This window comes from Phocoena sinus, chromosome 2 (genome assembly GCF_008692025.1).
Source record: "Phocoena sinus isolate mPhoSin1 chromosome 2, mPhoSin1.pri, whole genome shotgun sequence".
Lineage (NCBI taxonomy): Eukaryota > Metazoa > Chordata > Mammalia > Artiodactyla > Phocoenidae > Phocoena > Phocoena sinus.
The window spans coordinates 156,169,649-156,187,937 of NC_045764.1; the positions used below are offsets into that span (position 1 = coordinate 156,169,649).

The window sequence follows — 18,289 nt, forward strand, 5'->3', positions numbered from 1 at the left end:
ATCAGATTTCCCTCTTCCATCGCTACTGCAAGAACAAAGACGGTACTTAAAACTGGATCCTGTCCGGCAAAATCTGTAAGTCAATCAGTGGCATCTCACATGCTTTTCGATTTCTGCACTGCAGCTTCCAAATGCAGATATTTGAGAAATATAAATCTTGCCTGCTCAAAGCCCAAAGGAAACATTTGACTCTAAGTCATATTCTCACTGATACTTCTTGGTTAAATAAGTCTTAGAAAAACAAATTAAATTACATCAGCAGCTTAAATATTTATTCTCTCTTGTAATTTCCATATCTTAAAGCCAACCTGTTTAACTATTAAATGTACATAGTCCACTTAGGATACAAAACTATAGCTGTAAACTTTTTTCCCCAATGACTTATATGCGATGCCTTAGTCATTAATAGTAAATACCGATACTATTTGTATAAAGTAAGCCTTCTGAGTTTTTTCATTCTATTTTAGAGAGAATAATCATTGCCTTCTTATTTTGAACCATCAAAAAAAAAAAAAAAAAGCAGAGTCTCTTCTGTACCTGGTGTATTTTCATACGAAATAAACACTATTTTGATGCTAATCCTTTGGATAATAGTATAACACCTTGAAGCTTTTCTAATGTTTTTATCAAAAGAATATACTCTTAGATACGTATTTTTATCTTCCAAAAATATTCAAAACGTATTCTGAAAGTAAAATAAAATATTTTGGCCAAATAATTACAATCATTTGCTTTCTTTCCTCTCCCATCTGCTTTTAAAGCAGTAATCACGGGCTTCCCTGCTGGCGCAGTGGTTGAGACTCCGCCTGCCGATGCAGGGGACATGGGTTAGTGCCCCGGTCCGCGAAGATCCCACATGCCGTGGAGCAGCTGGGCCCGTGAGCCATGGCCGCTGAGCCTGCGCGTCCGGAGCCTGTGCTCCGCAATGGGAGAAGCCACAACAGTGAGAGGCCCGCATAAAGCAAAAAAAAAAGCAGTAATCACATGTCACAAAATTCTTTGAATAAAGTTCTGCTTTTGAAAATATAGACAATGGAAAGAATATTGTGCATATTGTATCATTAGTAAGACAGCTGTACTGAGATACGTAATTCTTATCAGTGCATTTATATGGGTGGCTTTCTTTGATGAGAAATCTGGCTGAGAAGAATATCTTCTTTGTGCAATCAAGCAAAATGTTAGCATTTCAAAAATGATTGTCTTTTAAAACACGTTCTGCATGTAGGTGAGGAAAAAAAAATATTTCCCTTCTACTCCTCTAGGTTCTCAGCTAGGACTTTGTAACCAAACACAGAGTGGCAAGAGAAAAGCATACAAATATATTTAATGCAAGTTTTACATGACATGGGAGCCTTTATGAAGAAATGAAGACTTGAAGAAGTGATTAAACTTGAGCATTCTTATGCTAGGTTTAATGAAGATAGGAAAGTGGTGGGAAAATGTGATAGGCCAAAGGGGTATGAGCTGAGAATAGTAAACTAGGGGAAACTTGCAAGGTCTGTTCATTCAGAATCCCTCGGCATCCCCTCTGTCTTCTGTGATAAGGCTGCTCCTTTCCTCCGGGGAGGGCACCTCTCACATGAGGGTCTTAGGGCTTGCTTCAGAGTGTGAAGGGGAGTCAGAGAATCCTTCCTACACCTCTGCTTCTCAGATTCCTCCGGCTTAAAGTATTCAGTATGCCAACACAATATGTTTTGGGACAGTGTGTCCTGAACTCCATCAACTACAACTAACTCAGTAGTAGGTAAAAGATCTTTGTTCTGACTTAAAGTGTGTATGTGTTTATGTGTGTGAAAGAGAAAGAGAGAATCCAAGAAACGTGTATTACAAATTTCAGAAATTCATATATTGGAAAACGATATAAACATTATTTGAAACTTTAACCAAAGGCTATTAAATTGAATTTAGATGTTATTTCTGTTCCAAGTCAAACTTCTCTGAAACCATTGTTACTCTAATTTTCTTTTAAATTAAGTATAGTTTCTTTACTTTTAAAGACAGAATAAACCCCCCAATTTTTAACCAATGAAAGTTACAAATTAAGTCCGCATTACCTACAAGCAGCGTGCAAAATCTTAGATAAATATGCCCTCAATATCCATGCCTTAGGACATGCTCTATAAGTAAGACTATCTGTGAGCTTAAGTAAGTCTCTTCGGGTGATACCCAACAGGTGTGTACCTTATCCTTTGTTTTTCTTAGGCATGGTCCAGTTTTACTGGGAGATTTTAGTCCCAACGACTTGTTATTCTCATTTCTTTTTAACTTCAGAAACTTGGATCTGGACCAACAGGCTTTTAATCAATCCAATTAAGGGAATGTAAGTGGGAGACCTGTGAGGGAGTACAGGTAATATATGGGACCTGAATTTCTGGAATCATATGAAGGCATATTGCACTTTATGTTGCAAAGGGTCTGACAATCTACCCTTTTATCATTCAGGTTGCCTCCCTCTGCCCCCTTTTATAAATTAATTTGGTTTTACTGAGGCTTTGATTAGGTAAGTTACAGATGTATTTCTTGATAGACAGACATGATGTACTGGGTAAAAGGAATGGCTATAAATAGGTCTTAGTAACGTGGTGATAAGATGTCAGGGGAGGGGAAGTGTTCTATGTTTCTGTGATTAGGTATTTTAGTGAGCCTATGCCTCTGGACTGTGAACTTCACAAGTGTTTCTCAGTTTTTTTCTCTCCCCCCTAGGTAGGACAGAATGGCTAGAGTGAGCTGGAGTTGTGTATTTCCCTTCCACAGGGTCTGGATAACTAGTTTCCCCTGAGGGTAGGCCTTGTTAAAAAGAACAGAGTGCTCTGATGTACAGTTGGCCCTTGAACAACATGGCTTTGAACTGCATGGGTCCACTCATTCGTGGATTTTCTTCAGTAGTAAATACTACAACACTACTTGATCCAGCAGTGGTTGGTTGAATCAGCAGATGTAGAACTGCAGATAATGAAGGCCAACTATAAAGTTATACGTGGATTTCCGACTGTGTGGGCATTGGTGCCCCTAACTAACCCCTCCATTGTTAAAGGGTCAACTGTATTTCCAGATGGTTCCTTTTCCCCTCCCTGTGACAGAAGCACAAAGGGATTTTCCCCTAGTGTTTACTCTTAGAACCTTGTGGAACTCCTGGAGGTCAATCTCACAAAATTGTGGAGGTCTGCCTGTGACTAGGTTCTCCTAGAATTTCCAACTCTCAGAGGTGTCTGCACTGCACCTCTGGCAATTGGTCAATCACAGCTCAGGTTTTCCTACCCTACCCTGGCACTGGTTCCCCCTTATAGTTTCTGCTCACGAGTCTCTGCTCTGGGAAATAGGGACTCCTTGTATTTACCTGTCTCTCCAGTCCTGGGGACAATGGTTTGCCCTATGTCTTCCCCTGTCCCACAGATCCAAGAAGAGCTGTTGATTTTTCAGTCTGTTCAACTTTTTGCTTACTGTTAGGAGGGAGGGGTGACTTCCAGGCTCCAGTCATGCAGAAGCAGAAACGAGAAATTCTAAATATATTTCAATCACTGCAAAAATTAGTAGTTCAAAGAGTACATAGATCAAGGAAAGAAATTACTGAGAAAAAACCCTGCAGCCTAGGAGGAAAAATACACAATCTCAGTATGATGCCTTTTAAAAAGGTAGCAAATGAACAATGTGTAATTACCAACATTTAAATGGCAAAAACAGACCCGCGGAGGAGAGGATAAGCATGGTGAGGCATTGGCTTTTTGCAAAGCCAGCTTAGAACAGTAAGTACACCTTTCTCCATACAGAATTCTATTCAAGCAGTTGCTATAACAAAGAAAGACAATAAAAAATGGAGGATCAAGGTGGAGACATACTGGAATGCATAAAGAGGTCTCATTGAGTAAGGAAACCACTTTCCGCCTTCTGAAAAGTAACAAAAAAGCAAACTGGAAGAAAAGGCACAAACTTTTGGTTGCATATGCAACAAAGACATCATGATCCTGAGAAGAATTAGCTCCTTGTCAGTCATTTATTTCCAAACTGCAGCAAGTTGACGATAAGATCAAGGTAATGGTTGAAGAGACCTTTGCTTGGGCAAAAAGATTATAATCATACCACTATATTTGATCTTTAAGATATATCAAATGCATTTAATCCTCTTAATACATACTCTGGTGGCATTTCAAGATATTTCCATTGACTGTGAATTCAGTAGTCCTAAGAAACTTATGAATATATTATGTTGCCCTTCCATTAACAAATGAAATATGATGTTATACAAGGCATACTAGTTCACTGATAATTCAAAGGCAAAGTTTGAAGATTTATTGTCTGCATTTGATTCTCACTCTCAATTCTTGTTTTGTTGGGGGAAAAATTGTTTTCTTGCTTATGTATGATAAAATATACATTGTAAGGATCGTCATGCTTCTAATAATGTGTTCTGTTTAATTAAGGTGGGTTACTAGAAAAGTCTAATGATTTAAACTCTAATTGTGTAACTGTTATTTTCATAGGAAGTTTATAGAGACTCATCTGAAAACCATTCCCAGTCATGCATTTTCAAATCTGCCCAATATTTCCAGGATGTAAGTCCATTTTTTTTAATATAAAGAGAAGTTTGCAACTGTGACGTGTTATTTTCTAAATGTGTTCTATCAAGAAAAATACTTGTTATATATCGCACTTGCATAAGTCAATAACATTCTACATTTCCAATATATATGAGGTTTATGTACAAGATGTTTATTTGATTTGGCTACATATTTATTCCCTAATTCCTAAATGATTTTTTAAACCTAAAGTAAATTTAAATTCCTTTGGCCTTAAGAATTTAATAATTCTTGATGTATTTCAATATATTTGGAGATGTGGCAAAACCTTAGCCAGGAATCTCCCCATAAACAGATCTATATATCTATCTCTAATCTATCTATCCCAGTTACCAATTCTTGATTTTCTTTTCACCACTAGTACAAACGTTTACATTTTGTCATAAATGTAGCCAGTGATTTCAGACTTCTCACTTTAAAAAATAACTAAAATTAATTTGAAAATTTGAAATCGTAGAAAACTGAATTGCTATACACTCAAGAGTGAGGAGTAAAAGGGGTTCCATGTTGCACTGACAAAGAGTGTATGTGTCTGAAATGAGCCAGGTCTTTATTTCATTTAGTTGATTCTGACAAGCAATGCAGATAATCCAGGCCTACCAATGACATTACCACCAGCCCGTGTGGTCTCTGGCTAAATTTATTCATTTCATTACCATTTATTGAGTGTCCATTGCATCATGTCAGGAGCATTTGATGTTTTTGGTTGTCACAACTGGAGAGAAGGGTGCTACTGTCATCTAAGGGGTAGAGGTGAAGGATCTACTCAACATCCTACAAGGCATAGGATGCCCCCCACCTCCAACAAAGCATTATCTAGTCTACAATGTCAGTAGTGCTGAGACTGAGAAACCATCCCAGCTGAACATCTCTGCAGTTTTTTCTTTTTCTACCAGCCCCTCCTTTTTCAAATTCTTGCCTCCTTTGGTTTCCCTGCTGTTGTTCTCTCCCTCTTTTTAACATCTTACCCTGGCTACTCTTCCTCAATTTCCTCTCCTGGATTCCTATTTCATTTCATTTCATTTCATTCAGTTACTTACATACCAGTTCTTTGTTTATTTTGTCCTAATTCCTTTATACCCTCTGCACCTTGAATGAAAACTCCCATTCCTTTGGCTTCACTATTACCTAATACAACTAATTCCTAAATGAGTATCTCTAGCCCTGAGTTGTTCCTGCAGTTCAGGCCTGTATTACAAACTTCCTTCCAAATAGTGTCACCTTGATGTCCCACAGACACTTCAAACAACATATCCAAAATAAACTCATCATCTTCCTCCTAAACTGTTCCCTCTCTACTCCTTCTTGTAACAACAGCACCATTTAGTGGTCTGAAAGCTAAAAGCCTCAAATTCCCCTTTAGCTCTTCCTTTTCCCTGACCTCCCCTATACAATTGCCTATTTGGTGGCTCTACTTGGCTATATTCATTCATTCAATGAATATTTATTGAGCCCTACTTTGTGCCTGGCGCTTTGCTAGATGTGTCACGTACAACAGTAGACAACACTTATGGAGCTTCCAGTTTCCTTCCTAAGAGAGTGATAAGTGCCATGATGGGGTCAGTTCTAGGGTGACCTGGGAACTCATATGAGAGGTCTGTTACCTGGATATGGGGTGGGGTCAGGGAAGGCTTCCTGGAGGAAATGGTGCCTAATTTGCAATGTGTATTATCTGGCCAAAAACCAAAAGATAGAAAGATAGTTCCAAGCAGAAGAGAAAAGGGATGTCAGTGAAGTTAAAAATAAGTTTGTTGAGGCTGGAGCTTAGGCTGGGAGTGGGGACAGTAGAGAAAAATAAAATTGGGAGGGAAGCGAGTACAGGGCCTTGTGAATCATTTGAAGGAGTTTGAAATCTTCCCTAAGGACCAAGCCACAGAGCGATTGTAAGCAGGGAAGTGAGAGATCAGATGTTTTAGAAATATTCCCTGGCTGGGCTGTGGAAAAGGGGTGGAAGTGGAGCAAGGCTGGAGACAGGAAGTTAGTGAGGAGGTCGATGCAGTGCCTGGGGAGAGGGGATGGCAGGTTGAATGGTGAAGGCTGAGTGAGAAGAAAGAAAAAGTGGCCAGGTTTGAGAAATAAGGGAGAACGGACAAACTTAAAAGTTGATTGATTTTGAAGGGGGAAACAGATGGAGAATTTCAACAACATTTCTGACTAGGACACCTGTGTGGTTGATGAGCACATTTGCCAAGGTAGAGAAGTTTTCTGTGCATTTGCTGTGGAGGGACAGGGGGTAAGTTAGGAATTCAATTTGGGGCCTGTGGCGTTTGAGGTGCCTTTGAGGCATCCAGCAGCTATGTCTAATAGATATCAGGATAAAATTCTTTTATTAATTCATTCAAGAAATATTTATTCAGTCCCTGGTATATATCAATCATTTTTCCAAGAGATAGGGATACATCAGGGAACAGATGCACAAAGAGCCATGCCCCTGTGGAGTTCACATTCGAACGAAAAGAAATAGGCAAGGAACCAAAAACATAATAAATAAATATATTAATACAGAAGGGAATATGGATATGGCAAAAAGGAAAAAAAATCAAAGTAGACTAAGGAGAACTGGAAATTCTGGGTATGTAGGGGCACTCAGGAGAAATTTTGGTAGAGATTAAGACTTGAGAGTCATAAACAGGTAGAAGTAACTGGGACCAGGGAAAGGCATCAAAGAGAAGGAGAGGCTTAAAAAAAAAACTGAAGAAAGAACAATTTTAAGAACATGAGGTCCCTAAGAAGGCAGGAGGGAATGGGGTCCAAATAGAGGGATTGACCTTTTACAGGAAGATGGACACCTTTTGTACTATAACGAGAAATAGCAGTTAGAGATGGGGCAGGTGCAGGTAAATTAATAGGCTTATTAGAGGGGGATTCCAGGAATTCTCATCTCAAGGTTTCAATATTTTCTACAAATTATTAAAAAGATTATCTATTAATATTTGGGTAGAAAGGGCAGAGTTAGAAATTTGAGAAGGTTTGAAATAAAATGATGGGCAATAAAAGAAGGAAGTTTGACTGGGATATTCAGGACATCCAGGCAGATTTGAAGGTCCTGATGAGGACTCTTCCAGGGAGACTGTGTTTAGATTCTCCAGTCTGGGTTAAGTGTGCCCTGAACCCCATCAAAGAATTTATCACTCTACATGTTAATCCCATTTACATGTCTGTATCTCCCACTACTGTGAGTTCCTTGAAGCTAGGGAACAGGTCTGAGTGGTCAATGCTCATTTACTGACATATAGTGAATGTTTAATAGATATTTGTTGAATGAAAGCATACACACATACCTAAATAATAGTTAGGGAGCTGTCACATCTGTGGGGCAAGAGATCACCAGGTAGATTTGCCTGGAACAGTACAAATTCCCACGTATTATTCTGGCATAATTATTAATAGCACCCTGCATTAACTCACAAAAATATCCTATTTTGGATGATTAATGATATGGTTACTCTAGTTATTACATGAGACGTGCATGCTTAGAAGAAATATGAGGAAGAGGTGGGATCTGATTTTTCCTGATTATAAAAATGGGATAAGCAAGTAGGGAATCACTGCTCTTATCCCACTGAATAAATGGTTCCTATATGTTGTCTTCACAACCAAGCTACAAGAGTCCTCTAAGGAGGTATCATTCAGTTGGAGAAATTGGAACTTCAGTGATCATGACATGTGCTGAATGACTAAAACCTTACGAAAGCTTTGCACCTCCTAAACTAAGAAATTCAGGAGAAAATTTGGAGCGATGGATATGATGCAAAGTTAGGAAAACAAGTTTGCAGCCTTCAAAATTAATCTTGTCCTTCAGATGGCTCAGCTTCATCCATCATAAATCCCCACAATCTCTACACAATAAATTAATTCTTTTCAACATCTTCAGTGGTTTCCTCTATGTTAGAGATATGATATTTGGATCAAAATAATTTATGTAATGTTATCCACAAGTGGCAATGACTTGGGAGACCTGATAAATCAAAGGATAATTGTTTAGAGAATAGATAATTCAAAACAGAAAGCACAGGACCTTTAGAATACACACAATACCCATGAGAAAAACACTCAAATGGAACAGTCAGCACTCCTCTTATAAAAATTGTATTAATGAAAATATTTTACTGGCAGATTCAATTCAAACTATAAGCCAGTGGTTCTTAACCCTGCCTGTGCGTTAGAATCATCTGGGAAGCTTTGTAAAAATAAAAATGTTTGCCCCATCCCTTAAGTACTCTGAATTAATTATCCTGGACCGAGTCTTGGACATCTTATGTTTTAAAAGCCTCCCAAATAGTTCAGTTGTATGGCCAGGGTTGAGAAGCTCTGCTACGGCCACAGGTGGACACCATCTGTTAATCATTAATTTTCCCAAATGTCATAGAAATGCCTCTCAATAAAAAGCAGTCATTGAATTTGGCTGCATTAGTCATTCTTATTACAAGATAGAATTTAGGAGACTTTTTGAAACATTATCCCTTATGTATTCTTGACAAGTTGTATTTAGAAGTTTCTCTTTTCTCCTTTTTAGTACTTAAAACTTTTATTTGTGTTGCCTTTCAATTACAAAGTTCAAAATACATATTGAGTTTTCAGCCTCTCAAAATCAAGAAGAGAAGTCTTGAGAGAATATATAGTCACCACCCTATGGAATGTTCCACTAGAGAAATGTGGCTTTTTCTTCATCTTCTTTGTAACTACATCTCTGACCTCATGCAATTAGCTACTCCATTAAAAATGCCTCTTATTTATTGGTGAATTCTTTTCTAACGTCTTTCATTTTCTGCTATTTTGAGTAACTCACCTGTTCATTCATTCACTCAGTCATTCACTTAATCCATATTTATTGGAAGTCTACTACATGACAAGCAATATGAAAGGTACTCAAAATTCAGTGTCCATCAGAAACAGACAGTTCCCCATTTCAGAGAACTGGCACTCTAATGAGACATCAATCACATATCATCCAAACACTTGCAAAGTTTCATTGTGATAATTAGTGGAAGGAGAAGTTCATGGTGCCATGAGGATATACTATGCAAAATTTGACCTAATCAGGAAATTTGGGGAAAGCTTCTAAAGGAAGTTATCTGTTGAATGAAACCAGAAGAATGAATAGGTCCAATGAATTGGGAAACTTTCAGATAAAACAGGATCTAAAAAAAGTAATAACTAATTTTAACATAATTAGGGAGAAACCATGAGGGTTGTGCATGTTGCGTGACCTGGGAAGCCCCTGACAAAGAAGTTACATCAAAATTAATAGTATGTTTGCAGTTCACAACCCCACTAACTTTCTACTTTGTTTTATATTTTTGTGATGCTCAGCTACTTGTCGATAGATGCAGCTCTGCAGCGGCTGGAATCACATTCCTTCTCCAATTTGAGTAAAATGACTCACATGTAAGTACAATGAAAAGTGAAGCATAAATCCAAGCCACAGCCACTCTTAATTGATAATTTGGGGGCTCCAGATGGCAATAGCAACTAGAACATGGGTCAGAATTTCCATTTATATTCAATTCTTAACTTGTTCTCACTCTCAGTTTATGTTAATTCATCCTAATTCTAACTTGCATGGCTGGAAGTTAAAGACAAAATTAGAAGTCCTCTTTTTGAATTGTCATTTCTTTCTGTTACTACTGTGTCAACAGATTTCATTGACATGGATATCAGTAAGTCAATAAATATTTACTGACCACCTACTGGATTCCAGGGCCTGTGCAAGTTTCTGCAAAAACTAACTTTTTTCCCTCATTTAGGAAAGAGAAATGTAGCCTTGTGAGATTAGAACAGGAGTGGAGTTAAGAGCTCTGGCTTTGGAGTTGGTCAGAGTTGGGTTAAAACCCTGGTTTCTTTGCCTGTCATTGTCTAACCTTGATGTTCCCTGGTGGTCTAGTGGTTAGGTCACAGCACTCTCATTATCTAACCTTGGACATGTCATGTAATCCTTCCTAACCTCAGTTTCCTCATTTGTAAAATAATGGTAATAAGAGTTCCAACTTAATATACTTATTATAAATATTGAATGACATAATGCCTGTAAGCATTTAGCACAGTGCCTCCCACCTAAAACCAATCAATACACTTCATAAATAATTATTCTGTTTTTATTTCTGTAGTACCTTGCAATCTATAAAAAGTTTTACACAAATAATCACATTACATTCTTTTAAGCAGCCATGTATTATGAAATATTAACTCTCTTTTCTTGATGAAGAACAAAAATACTTATCATCTATGAATACTTAGTATGTTCTAAACATTATGCTGAACATTTAAGTACTTTATTTAACCTTCAAAAAACAACCCTGTGAAGTAGAGATTATCATTTGTATTATTTATTTAAAAAAAGCATAAATGTAGAGAGACTAAATATATTATCCTAGGTCACAGAGTTACTAACGGATAGGGTCAGAGGTTTTACATCATAAATATGTGACTCAAATCTTCTTTCCCTTATGTAATACCGTATGCTGCCTTTAACACATTTTTGCCCAGAGACGTGTTACGGCCACAGGTATTAGTTTCTGCAAAAATCCCCTGGACAATAATGTGTTAAGAATACTGAGGCCCAGAAAGTTGTCTCCAGATATGGTAGGCTAGCGGACATTATTATATCAACCATTGGTTTGAAAACAACTAGAGGAGCTGGAAAAAAATCTGTTTAAAGGTATTTGAGTGTTATGAAGGCAGCAAGAACTTAAAGGGAGAGAAGCAAATCCCCAAAACAACATTTGATTACTTTCCTCTTGAAGTATTTTCTAAACTGTAAACAACAGCTGAGAGGCTGCCCAGGGGTTTAGGCAGTCTCATAGAGCTAGGGAAATAAAAACTGGAGTTCAAGGCTTACTAAAGAGATAGTTCCTAGTAAACACCCAAGGATTTTAGCTGGGATGCCAAAAAGAGCTTCATCCCAGAAGTATGGTATAATGGGAAATAGATCAGTCCTCACAAAGACTAAAGCTCAGCTTTCAATAAAAAATAACCAAGCATACAAAAAAAATTAAAAATAAAGAATTTATGGCAAAAATCAAGAGAAGGAAACAGACAATAGAAAATGATCCACAAGAGATTCAAATATTGGAGTTATCAGATAGACTTTAAAATAACTATGATCAAGACATTCAAAAATTTAATTGCCAAGATAGAGAATTTTAGAATAGAACGGGAAAATATTTTTGAAAGGATCAAATGGAAACTCTAGAATTTAAAAATTCAATAACTAAAATAAAACCTAAATACATGAGTTTAACAACAGATATACATAGGTCAAAAGAGAGTAAGTAACCTAGAAGTTAGGTCAGAAGAATTTATCCAACCTGAAGCATGGAGAGAAAAAGAAATATGTGGCACACTAAAATGTCTAGCATACCTATTACTGGATCCCAAGAAAAAGAAGAGAAAGAATGAAAGAAGCAATATTTGAAAGAAAATTTCCAAAATTCATGAGACATCAAGTCACAAATGTAAGCAGTACTGCAAGCCCCTAAAGGATAAATACAAAGAAAACCACATCAAGGCACATCATAGTAAAAGTGCTAAAAAATCAAAGAAAGAGAAAATCATAAAAAGCAGCCAGAGGAAAAAAATACATAATACTTTCAAAGAAGTAACAACATGACTGAAAGCTGACTTTTCAACAGAAATGATGGAATCCACAAAGCAAAAAGTAAGATATCTGCAAAAAGGAGAACCACGAAAATAACAACAGCAAATATCAGCCACCCTAACAAAAAGATTCTCTGAAATTGAAGACAAAAGAAAGACATTTCAAGCAAACAAAAGCTGAGAGGATTCATCACCATTAGGCTCATATTAAAGAAACTGCTAAAGGGAATTATTAAGGCAAAAGGAAAATAATCCTACCTGATAGCACAGAGGTACAGGAGGAAATGAAAAGCAAAAAACAAAAACAAACGAACAAAAAGAGCTAAATATAAATTAACCTCGACTGTACAAAACAAAACAAAACGTCTTATGGGGTTTAAAAAACAGGCAGTCTTTGCTCTGCACGATAGTGTTGGACCATAAAACTGTGCATGCTGAAACTGTGCAAAGCGATCTTAATCAATGAAAAAAAGATTACTTTTTGTGACAAAAATTCTTGTCAAAACATTAAAATCTCTCTTACTATTGGGTTATAAATGCATGGGGAAAGTAAAAATAGTAAAACTAATATTTTTAGCACATTGTAATTTTAAACGTTAGAAGCACTTAGAAGTAAAATGTTTTATTTCTTTCTAAAAAGCTTATCAAGAGTAGTTTGAATAGCACACACATTTTTCTCTGTTGTATATATAACTTACGAGAGAGTATCACGTCACTGTCTTGGCAAATTGTCATACTCCTTTCTAGGTCTGGATCAGCTTCCAATATCTATCCTCTGTTCTTTCAATGTCAAAATATTTCTGAGAGTCCCTTTAATGTAAGTTCTTTTTTTTACCAGCATCATTTCTTTGGGGACATCTTCATTCTTTTATTCACAACCACTTTTCTTATTTATGTCAATAATGCACCTTCACTTAAGTTCCTCTTATTAAATGTCTAGAGTCTCTCAACTGGTAGCAGTATGGACGTTCCCATGGTTAGCAGTTTCTATGATTCTATTTACATTTATTCAAATTTCACTTCCAGCACTATCACATTTTGTTTCTTTGTTTCTTCCATCTTTGTTGGTCAATTACCTCTTTCAATTATCCTCTTTTATAAAATGTTGTGTGGGTTTATCACTGAGAGTCATGGAGGCAACACAACTGCACACCTTATTGTTTGTGTATGAACTGAATAATAGATGCTAGGTGACCTATCACCAATGACTTTGAAAGGAGCAGTGTAATTGATCACCTATCATGATGTGCATCTGTTACTTACATAGTGATGCGTGGACTGAAGATCTGGCAGCAAAGTTCGTACTTTATGCAATTACTCATAGTTAATATATTGTGGTAACAAACTTGAACCATGTGGTTGGAACCAGTTATTATTTAAATTTAACTAAATAATGGTAACTGAACCTCATGCGTATGGGAACCATGCAAAGCAAGGACTGCCTGTATACACAGAATTCAAATACACAATAGCAAACAAAGTGATGGGAGGGTTTTAAATAGTGTTAATGCATTCTAAGTTCTTTGAATTGTCTGGGAAATGGTAAAAGCACTAACTTATATTAGACTTTTACAAATAACGAATAAATATTCTAATCCATAGGGCAAAAACTAAAATAACTGTAAAAGAATGGATAAATAACAAGCTAATAAGAGTGAGGAATGGAATAATAAAAATTAATACAAAAAGGGCAAGAAATTAGAAGAAATAAAGAACTTCTGGAACAAATAGTAGATTTAACTCCAAATAACCAATATTTACATTAAGTGCATAAAAGGACTAAACACTCCAATTAAAATACAAATTGCCAAATAGGTTAATTAAAAATGCTGCTTATAAGAGACATACTTTAAATGTAAAGGTATAGCAAGATAGAAAATGTAATCATGAAAATATTAACATGCAAACAGTAACCAAGAGAAAATTGATATAAATATACCAATATATATAAAGCATGAAGCCTTGCTATATATAAAAAGAAATTTTACTACGATATAAAAGGATTACTATACACTGTACCAAAAAGATATAATGATTCTAACCTTGAATGTCTATAAGAGCATAGCTTCAAACCATATAAAGCAGAAAGTAACAGAACTAAAAAAATAAAATAGATAAATCCACAATCATAGTGGGAGTTTAATATAGCTTTATCTGATAGAACATATATACCAAAAAAGTAAATAATCATACTCATAAGAAATTAATATCTCAGTAGCTTACAAAAAATTGAAATCAACCATATTCTCTGACTAGTAGGTAGTACACTTCTAAATAATCATGGATCAAAGAAGAAATCCCAACAGGTACTAGAAAACAATTTAACTAATTGTCAATAAAAATATGACAAATCAAAACCTGTAGGATGCAATTTAAGTTATACCCAGAAGAAAATATATATGTTAGAAAAAAGGCTGAAAATAATTCATTTATGTATCTTTCACAATAAATTTATAAAGGAACAGTGAATTAAAACCAAAGGAAGTAGAACAATACCCAAGAAAACTGAGAATTCAGGTCATTAAGAACAACAGTTAAAATTCAAAACCAAATCTCCAGACTCCAAATATAATGTTCATTTATCACACCATTTTGCTTCTCTGCCCCACTCACCAAAAAATCAAGGCAACTGATTTGTAATAAAGCTCTATATAAATCCTGCATCTCTTAAAAGCAACTGTTTTGTTTTATTACAGCCTTTTTCTCATAAAGGTTCTAGTTGTTAATATTTCTCTTATAAATATCCATTTTCCCTCTCTGAGCAAAAGTGTTAACTTCCAAAAGCAAAGGAAACTATTAAATACAATGACTACAACAAGGATGAATTTGAAAGTGCGTTTTTAAAAAGATACTTTCCTTATATATATGAGGTATTGAGAGCCTAATATCTTAGAAAGTAAGAGAATAATGCATCTTGCATTCTTCAAATTTTCCTACTATATATCCAACATTATTATCTGCAAATGGTTCTAGTCAACATGAAGGATAAATAAAGACTTTGGGTGCCAAACATCAATAATTTGTTTAATCCACAGACCGCATGGTACTGTCAACCAAAATTTCCTGGGATTCCTGAGCACAGAATTAAAGCCCTCTGATTTATTTAGGAAATAGCTCTTCACCATGTTGGACTTGCTGCAAGGGTAGGTACTAAACTAGGGAGTACTGATTTCAAATGTCAGTGCATGTTGCCAGTGCTTATTGAAATGCCTCAGTGAGCACATCAGCAGTTAAAGAGCATAATGTTATTGTTTTGTGAATATATTTCCTTCCTCAGCTGCCCTCTCTCTACCCCTTTCTGACCATGTGATTTGGTGAATAGACTGATCTAGGGCTACGGAGAACTCACACTTCATCATCCCTACTTCTAATCATCTCTCCAATGCCTTTTCAAACTTTTCCTGCCCAAGCTCAATATTTGTCCTCTGAGACAGCTTAATTCATGTTTAGATTTTATTCCCTGATATGAATTGGGGTGGTAGAACATAAACATTGCTTCTGTTAGTGACCATGAGCTAGGTTTCCAAAGATACAAAGCTACCCATTCATTCAATAAATACGGTATGTTTAACACTGTGCTAAAGCTGTGGTAATTGCATCTCATAGCTAAGCATACACAATAATCCACTATTCAAAATAGTGGATTATTCTATTTTTATCCAAACCCTCTTCCCCTGGGCTCTGTGATACCACACTCCCGGCTGTCCTCCAACCATGCTGGTCAGTCTTTCTCATTCTCCTTTGCTAGTGTCTCCTCCTTCCCCACTTCAAAATGTTGGGGTTCCATATGGCCCAGTCCTGTGTCCTCTTCTCACTCCACACTCTCCCCCATGTGATCTTATCCAACAAGTCTCAAACTTACACATCTAGTCCAGGCCTCACTTTTTAAGTATTGGACCATTAACCTATTGGTCTACTTGACATCTCCTCAGTTGTGTTACATCTCTCTCACTACTTAAATACCCCAAACTGAAATCTACCTCTCCTCCTGAAATCTGTAACTCCTCTGATACTTGCTGAGCCTGTATATGGCACCTCCATTCACCTTACTGCAAATCCCAGACACCTGAAGGGATCACTATACCTTCTTCCCTCATCATCCACTTCTAATCCTTCACCATGTCCTGTCCATTCTACTACGCTAATACATAAAAAATTCATCCTCTTCCTCTCCGCTGCCACCACCCTTGTCCAAGCCACCATCATCTCTTGCTTGGACTACAATAACTTCATAGCCGAACTGGTTTTTCCAGTTTTGGCTTCCTCTATTTCATTTCTGCACAACAGCCAGAGTGATTTTTCTCTTAGGATAAATCCAGAGTCTTCAACATAAACTTCCAGGCCCAGGACTTCAGCCGGCCCTGCCCACCTCTGTCTCCTCATCTTGCTCCATTCCTGCACACCTGTGTTCTTTAGTTCCTTGAACAGTCCAAGATCTTCTCCACCTTGGGACCTTCACATCCTTTTGCCTCTGTCCAGAAAGTTCTTTCTCTCTCTCTTTACCTGGTTAACACTACCGATTATTTTTTCAGCTTAAGTATTACTTACACATACCCTTGATCCCACCTAAATGAATCCTTCACTTGAATCTATGATTGAACCCTTTATTTTTGCTTTATAGAACTTATTAAAATTTGTGAGAACAATGCAAATGTGTGAAGACAATAATAAATGTTTCCACAAGGCAGTGTGTTTTATGTGCCAATCACTCACACCATCAAACCAAAACCAAAAAACGGGGAACAATTAGATATATTCTAAACATGCACTTTTAAAATCATGAATTGAAGTAGAAGACTGAAGAAGTCTGAATTAATGAAAATTACAATTGATAGAACATTTAGTATTATGTGTGAACATACACAGATGCATATATGTTTAGCTGTCCTTAATGGAGAATTTACCATGTCCCAAGCACTATGCTGAATGCTTAACACACATATTTACTCACTTAATCTTTGCGACAATCCTCTGAAGTAGCTACTATATTTTACAGAAAAAAATGGTGTTCAATAACTATATATATTTATATATAAAGTGCATTTTATGTAAACATCACATAACTGGACCTTGCTTTTCTGTCTAATAATCCCTACCCTTTTTTTTTAGTCCATTACATTTACTGTAATTATTGATATGATTTAAATCTGCCATTTTCCAATTTGTTTTCAATTTTTCTTCTCTGTTCTTTGTTCCTCCTTTGTTTTCTCTTGGATTAATCAGGTTGTTTTTGCTTTTGTTTTTGTTTTCTAGTATTCTGTTCTATCTCCCCTATTAGCTGTTTAGCCCTTTGTAATATTTTCTTGTGGTTACTCAAGGGATTATAATATGCATCCTTCACTTATCATAGTCTACCAAGAACGATTATACCAATCCCCATATCATGTAAGAAACTTTTGAAATTATAATTGCATTTGCTCTCTCCCATTTTTTGTTCTGTTTTGTCATATATTTTATTTCTATATATGTCATAAATCCCACCACATTGCTATTTTTTAAAGAGTTAATTAACCTTTAAAGAATTTGAGTAAAGAAAAACTAGTCTTTTATATATATTCCCATATTTAATATTTCCAGTGTTAATTCCTGCCTGTAGATCCAATCATCCCCTTTAGCCTGAAGAACTGTTTTAGCATGTTACTGTGGTTCTGTTGGCAACAAATTTTCTCAGCTTTCATTTATCTGAAGATAACTTTATTTTACCTTAATATTTAAAAATTAGTTTTGCTGGGTATAGAATTCTAGCAAGGCAGTTTTTTGTTTCGGCCTTTTGAAGGTATCTTTCCATGTCTTCTGGCCTCCATTGTTCACTTATATTCTCATCATTGTTCTCCTATGGGTAACATGTCTGTTTATCTCTGGCTGCTTTTCAGGATTTCTCTCTATCTTTGGTTTTCAAAATTATGTACCTAGGTGATATTTTCTTTGTCTTTAACCTGCTTGGGGTTTGCTGAACTTCCTGGATCTATGGATTTCTGGTCTTGTTCAAATTTTGAAACTTTTGCCCAATATTTCAACAGACTATGGTGGAAGTGACATCATGCATTTTCAGGCCCAGTCTTTAAGAGAACTGGCAGCTTTTAATTTAGACTCTTGGAGGCTTGAACCACTATGTATGA

At 36.3% G+C, this 18,289-nt stretch overlaps 1 protein-coding gene across 3 annotated transcripts in view; it reads left to right on the plus strand.

The window, feature by feature from the left end:
* The window catches only part of TSHR (thyroid stimulating hormone receptor), a 168,718-nt gene that overhangs the window by 89,269 nt on the left and 61,160 nt on the right, over positions 1–18,289 (plus strand). For all 3 annotated transcript variants that reach the window (XM_032624938.1, XM_032624939.1, XM_032624940.1), the window contains exons 2-3: positions 4,479–4,550; positions 9,888–9,962. In XM_032624938.1, the coding sequence (XP_032480829.1) occupies positions 4,479–4,550; positions 9,888–9,962 (147 nt within the window). The remainder of the gene's footprint in view (positions 1–4,478; positions 4,551–9,887; positions 9,963–18,289) is intronic.